Genomic DNA, 6,956 nt, shown 5'->3' with positions numbered 1-6,956 from the left:
TGAGCTCAATCCCAGTAAGGCAAAAACCAAAAAACCAAACCAAACCAAACAAAAACAAAAACAAACAAACAAAAAAAAAACACACAAAAAAAATCACAGAGATACAAAATCCCAGAAGAATTAAGGTAAAGACTCTGTGTTTTCTATTGTAATAAGTCTTTCTTTCTTCTTTCCCTTCCTTTCTCTTCCCTTTCCTTCCTCCCTCCCTCCCTCCCTTCCTTCCTTCCTTCCTCTCTGCCTCCCCTATCCCAGCCACCTCTGACTCTCTTTTTCTTTCTTTTTTTTTCCTGTTTATTATACTTAGGTTTAAGAAAGAGGTTGGTATTGGGTAGGCATCTTTGTAATGACCTAATGAAATATGTAGAAAGGACAGTGGATTTGGAAAGAGTTTGAAGATCATTGTAATTATAAGTGTTTCTAATAATCAAAAATTTTAATATAATGTCCTGCTTCCTATTGCATTCTGAAATCCCCAAATAAATCTCAGATGATTTGATATGTTATAGGCACAATCATGTAAGGATATCAACCAGGTCGTGTTCATAATAAAACAGGAAACTTAAAAGCAAAGGATGTGGCACAATGGATATAGTTAAACTCCTTGGGGAAGTAAACCTCGTGCCTTTTAATTTGTTGTGAAAGAATTTTTTTTTTTTTTAATGTGGCTCCAACTACAACCTGAAATGGCTATTCTATAAATTAATGTAATTGGTTGTTGTTTGTCCTGAGTCACAGCGACACTGAGATGGAAAGGAGCTGCAGGAAGAGACTTAGAAGAAGCGTTGTTCCATATTTAGGAGAGGACTTAATCCTAAAGAGGTGGGTTCCCTGCCACAGGGAACCTTATTGCAAATGCTAGATACTTAATGTTTCATGGATGATTTGGAAGGTGGCTGTCTTAGGAAGAGAAGGCGAGGGTGGCCTCTAAGGGTATTCCTATTTAACTTTGGATCCTTCTCCTTTATGTGTCCCTATCATACAAAAGCTGCAGTCACTCAAATCTCAATGAAATAGCAAAGTAGTCAAAGTTTATTTTTGTGATTCTCTTACTCCACACCACAATCCCACTCCTTTGAAAACAGTCCTCCCATTTTTAACATCTTCAAAACCCCCACATCTTCCTGCCACAGGCTGATTTTCCTACTCCATCTCTTCCTTCTGTTTACACTGACAATTCCAAGTATCAAATTTATGTGTTGGTCTTCAAACAAAAACAAAAATAGCCCTTTTGTTCAGTGTCTTTGTATTATCATCTGAAGAAAATGATTCAACAGACCTTACAGATTTAAGACAGGATGGAGGACCCCAGGGGTTATTTAAGCATGAGTTAATTCCCATCCATCTCTTGAGTAGTCAGCATGGGGGCATGGACCAAGCAAGCACAGGCTACTTATGGGCTCCATGGGTCTCCTGGAGGTCAGGCTGGCCTCCTGGCTTCCTTCCTTGACTCCCCTGGGGGCAGTGCTGTAAAGACACACACCACCAACTGTGAACTCAAATCATGAATGCCAAACATATAAAGGGGAAGAGTTTTTGTATTTAGAAAAATATGATTTGGAACATGATCTGCCCATGTTGCCTTTAAATTTCCCAGGGGGCCACATGACTTTATTCTCAGCATCCTTTTCCTCCTCTCTTCTGCTCCCACAGCCTTGGGTTCAGAGAACAGAAAGCAGCTGCCTGGAGGTAACAGGCTCCCATGATAACTAAGCAGAAAGGGAACAGAAGTGAGAAACAGAGTATGTTCAATTTCCTGATGTCTGCTGGCTGATTTATTTTAGAACATCTACAAGTGATCTCGTGCTTATTTTTAAGCTTGTATACATGGGTAAAATATAAATGTGGTCTAGGTTTAAATTCTGAATGGCGTTCTGTATGTTAACACAAGGGATAACATATTGAAGAAAGACTACAAGGCTGAAGCTATTCCCTTGATTTTGATAATCATTTATTATAATAATAGAAATTACGTACGTAATGTAAATCTCCACTTTTTTTTAACAGAGCGATCACAAACTGTGCCTTGTTTAAAATAAGCAATCTTCATTATGTATATTTTCTTACACATGATACTTGAAGCAAAACAGTGAAGAGGAATCTAGACAATCCAAATGTTTGATTTTCCAAATAATTTTGCCAGGATATTTGGGTATAATTTTTTTCTTCTCCTGCTGAGAAAGTGCACATACTTGCAATTTAGTCTATTTGAGCATAGCATTTTTTCCTCCCTTAAACTGATAATAAGCATATGGGAGTGGGATTCAATTTGGTACAAGCTGTTGATTTATATTGAACACTCAAAAAATGTAAGGTATCAAAAAAAATTTGAAACTAACCAGTGATGAACTAAAATGTATTGAAAGTTGGATTAAATTATGTAAAAATCATTCTGATATGGGACTTATGGAAAAAAATAGGGTCATGGTTAATTTTGTTTAGCCTTTATAGTTATAGAGATACATTTTTCAGGTAACATTATTAAGAACCTTATAGAAAAAAAATAAATTCACACAGTGGCAGTAAGATAATTATTATCATATCTATCATGTCACCACACTTTTACTATCTTGGGGTTTGTTATTTTTGGAAACACACAATTAGGCATAGCATATTTAGAGCTCTATACCTGTAAGAAAGATCTTGAACATATATTGAACATAAACTAAAAATGTTAAGTTTTTAAAATGATATAATTAACAATTTTGTTCTGTCGATAAAATGGGCTTCTGAGAAATCAAGTGGTATGCCTTAAAGGGACAATCAAGAATTGAGAGACCATCCTTACGATGTCAGGGAAGCAGTCACACTTCTGGTTCTTATTCTTTTGTGAATGGGCTAGACTGTGCAAGGAGAGTGCTTCTAGTTCTGGGTGGTCTGACTAGAACAAGGGACAGGTCGGTCCTAGATTCTTTGTCACATCCATGCCATCTGTCCTGGGTGCTTTCCTACCCTTCTTACCTGCATTCCATTGCCCTCTGTCTTCTTGGTCATCCTTTTTCTGCTTAAGACAACCAGGCCTCAGAGTTTATAAGATTTCCTACTACATGCTCTCCTTCTTGCAAAGCATTGTGAGTTTTATAGCTTGCTGTTTAGTTTCACGTCCATCAAATTATCCACATCCTGTTCAATTAAACTTCATTTTCAACTAGTAATAAAAAGTACTCAGATACAATCTGAATAAGAGATGCCCATGGTTCTTAAAATTTAGTATATGTTGCAAGCATCACCCAGATTACCTGTTGAAAATTCATATTTGGATCCTGCTCCTGGAGCTTTTTAGTGTCTTTTTTGGGGTTGGGGAATATAGATGGACATGATAGCTTTATTTTATTTATTTATTTTTATATGGTGCTGAGGATTGAACCCAGTGCCTCACACGAGCCAGGAGAGCTCTCTACCACTGAGCCCAAACCCCATCCCCATTAGTGTCCATTTTTTAACCAGTATAGCCATAAGATTCTGTTGCTAGTTGAGAAACATTATTCCAGAATTTTGTAAACTACCCGAATTTAGGAAGAATTTAAGTCAAGTTACAGGTAGTCCAGAGGTGGACTATTTGATTTTTGTGGTAATATTAATCAAATCACATAAGGAAATTGGTTGTGATTTTTATATAGATAGTAAAATAATATACAAATAAAATTCTGTGCGATTTTACTCCGTAACCTGTTTTTGCTCTCTTGTGGAGAGTGAGAGCAATATGGATTGAATGTGCTTTCAATGTGTTGGAAGCTTCATCCCCAAGGCAGTGGCATTGGAAGGTGGGTGTTGAGAGCCACAGCCAGTCAGAATGGCCGCTGGCATTTTGCCAGAAGTAATGGTTGAGAGGCGAGCCAGTAAGATGATACTGGATTGATTCAATTGTATATTAGACCTTTACTGTCCGGTAATAGGATGGCTCTTGCTGTGATGGGCACCCGCTACTTTGGAGTTCCCATTGAGTTCTTGCGGGGTTCCGAGAGTGAGTGAGAGTGAGTGAGAGTGAGTGCGAGTGAGTGCGTGAGTGCATGCGCAGCCCGGGGGAGGGAGTTCAGGTTGGTGTGTGGTGTTCCTGGAGGAGCCCTGTGGGTCTTGTTCGGGAGAGTTCTTGGGGAGTGTGTGTGGAGTGTGCTGGTGGAGTTCAGAAATAAAGTTTGTTCCTGCTTGAGTGGCTCATGATTTGTGCCCAGCCAGACTGTGGCAGGTGGACCCGAAAGGGAAGTGATTATGCTAACTTCACCCTTGTGCATGGATCAATTCAGATTGTAAAAGGCCTGGCAAGGGCCTACATACTCTGTCTCTTGCTCTCATACTCTTGCCCCTTGCCTTCTGCCAGGGATGACACAGCACAATAGCTCTTGCCACACACATGGGCCTCTCCAGCTTAGACTTCCCAGGCTCTGATATCATCAGAAATAAATTCCTTTTCTTTATGAATGACGCAGACTATGATCATCTACTGTAGTGATACAGAACAGACTAGGACAGGGACCTATTTACCTATAGGATAATTCAGTGGTCCTTTTTTCTGGAGTTTCACTGATGACAACTCACTTTGGAATATTTAGAATTCATGAATTGAAAAAGAAAAGAGGGGATCATAATAGAGAAAAAGGAAAATAAATGAATTCTAAAAGTATAAAGTTCATTAGGTAGAACAGACATTTTGCTTTATTATAACATCTTATCTGAAGAAATGTTTTTAAAGAATTATAAAAGCAAATTTTCCTTAGTTATTCCACACACAAAAGGATTTTACTATTTTTAATTATTAGTTACTGTTGATTTCTTTAATTCTCCTCATATCCTCATTTACATGGCTTATAATGCTCTGCTTATTTAATTTGCAATGTTGTGAAATTCCTTTGACCTGTTACTCAAGTGTATAGTGCTAGGTGCTTATGAATGTCGTCTTTCTTGGCCCACTGCTGACCTACTGAATTGGATCTTGCATTTAGACAATCCCTAACTTATTTGTCTGTTTTAAGGTTTAGAAGTTCCTTGGACTTTATCACACTGGATCTCATTTCTATTTTTTCCCCTTATGAAATAGGGTAAAACCAATTCTTACAGTTTGAAAAGATAGCTGTGTTATTTTGGTTTGAGTTTAGTTGTATTGTTTTTGTTTGAAGAAAGGGTCAAACAGGATTTTGCTGAAATGGATTACGTTTGTACATAATATTTTAAAATAAAATTAATTTTTCTAACTTCTGAATTCAGAATTGATAAAAGCAGAGAAACTTAGGTTAAATTGAAGGTATTGATGAAATTGAAGTAAATGTTTCTTTACAAGAAGAGCTATTAGATTTTTCAAGTCTTCTAAAATGTAATAACATTTTGAGATGGATGTGTTTCAAGTTCAGACATCTGTTGCCTGTCCAATGAAGGATGAGGAAATATCCACACTGCCTCACACTCCCACCTCCCAGTTTCGTTTCTTCAAAACAGTTTTTTTATAGTGCAAGTTTTCTAATGTTCACATTCCATTATATGATCATAATTTCAATCATTGTGTAAGCTTATTTGTATATCTAGATTTATGATTGTCACATTTCTTGTACTTAACCATAGTATGTCCCATCCTGAGTTTCAATTTGGAGTCATTTCTTAATATTTCAAATATTAATATTTAATATTACTATCTAATATAATACTATAGTTATTAATATTTTAAATATTCAATATTTCACCACATATTTCTATTCTCTTCCCAAGCATAGTATAGTGAGTATTGTTTTCTATAACATGAATGCTAGTGAAGGTAGGCTGCCTTTATACTGGAAGACCAGTGGTATAGGTATGTAATTCTTTTGTTGTTCTTTGTTGCACAATGTTATATATAAGGCTGCATTTTAAGAATTGATTATTTCCTTCGAGAAATCTCAGATCACTCTAATTTTCCCACCCTTTCTTTGCTGACTGTATATTAAGTTCTTTTTTCTAAGAAGTTGACTTTCTTTTCTAGATGTCTTAGTTTCGTTATCAGCTTTTCATTGTGTATAACTCGCTTTAAGTTGGTGAAGTTTCTAAATTGTAAGAATAGTAGTTTTCTTTTATAATACCTGTAATGATTTTCTTTTCTTTCCTATTTTACACCCTTCCTTCCTTCCTTCCTTCCTAAGAAACTGTGTGTTCTGATTTGTTTTCTTCTTATCACAGAAGTAATAAGTGGTAAAATTCATCACTCAAGACACTAATAATTAGGTTTCCTTCTTTACTGCACTGTTCTTTCTGGAATTACCATTGGTCTTCTGCTTTTGAACCTAATGAGTGTTCTGAGTTATTATGTCAGGTGGCCAAAGGATATAATCAAAGCTGACTTATACTCACAATTATGGAAATATATGCATTGATAATATAAACATCAAATTGCTGAGCACTATCACTAGAAGGCCCATATGCTGCAAAGATGATAAAAGTAACTAATTGTATTTCATTTCTTAGGGGGTTATATAGTTTTCTCTATGATAGATACAAATGTTATAACACTAAAATATGAGGGAGAAAAGGAAAAATGGGTAAATTTGAATTATTTAAAATTAAAAACGATGACAGCAGCCACAACTTTTTATCCACAAAAGTGAAAAAGTAATTCACAATGTGGAAGACAAAAATTTTGGAGTGCAGAATGGAGTGGAACAAGTAGTTTTGAGAGGACGTGAAGAAGTTAGAATTCTCGTACATTGCTGTTGGGAATACAAACTGGTTTGCAATTCTCAGAAGATTTAACTTAGATTTATCGTATTGCACCACAATTGTACTCCAAGGTACATATTCATGGGAAATGGAAACACATGTTCATGTAAATTGTGTACATGGATGTTTTTAGCAACATTATTCATTGTAGCCCCAAAGCTGAAGCCAACCAAATACTTGTAAATGGATGGATGTATAAATGAAATGTGGTGTATCTGGATAAGTATTAATAAAGGGCTATTATTGGATGAACCTTGAATCATTAGGAGCCAGTCACAAAA

General features: G+C 36.2%; 1 protein-coding gene across 1 annotated transcript in view; it reads left to right on the top strand.

Moving 5' to 3' along the window:
• Positions 1-3,894: 3,894 nt before the first annotated feature.
• LOC308651314 (abnormal spindle-like microcephaly-associated protein homolog) overlaps positions 3,895-6,956 on the top strand; it is a gene marked incomplete at both ends in the record, with an annotated part of 80,468 nt that continues 77,406 nt past the window's right edge. Inside the window, 1 exon segment of the mRNA XM_081298230.1 lies at positions 3,895-3,961. Within this exon segment, the coding sequence (XP_081154356.1) occupies positions 3,895-3,961 (67 nt within the window).

This window comes from Spermophilus citellus (genome assembly GCF_964194105.1).
Source record: "Spermophilus citellus genome assembly, chromosome: 6".
NCBI classification, from domain to species: Eukaryota; Metazoa; Chordata; class Mammalia; order Rodentia; family Sciuridae; genus Spermophilus; species Spermophilus citellus.
The sequence above is the reverse complement of the archived record's forward strand: the minus strand, read 5'-3'. Positions and strand labels throughout refer to the sequence as shown.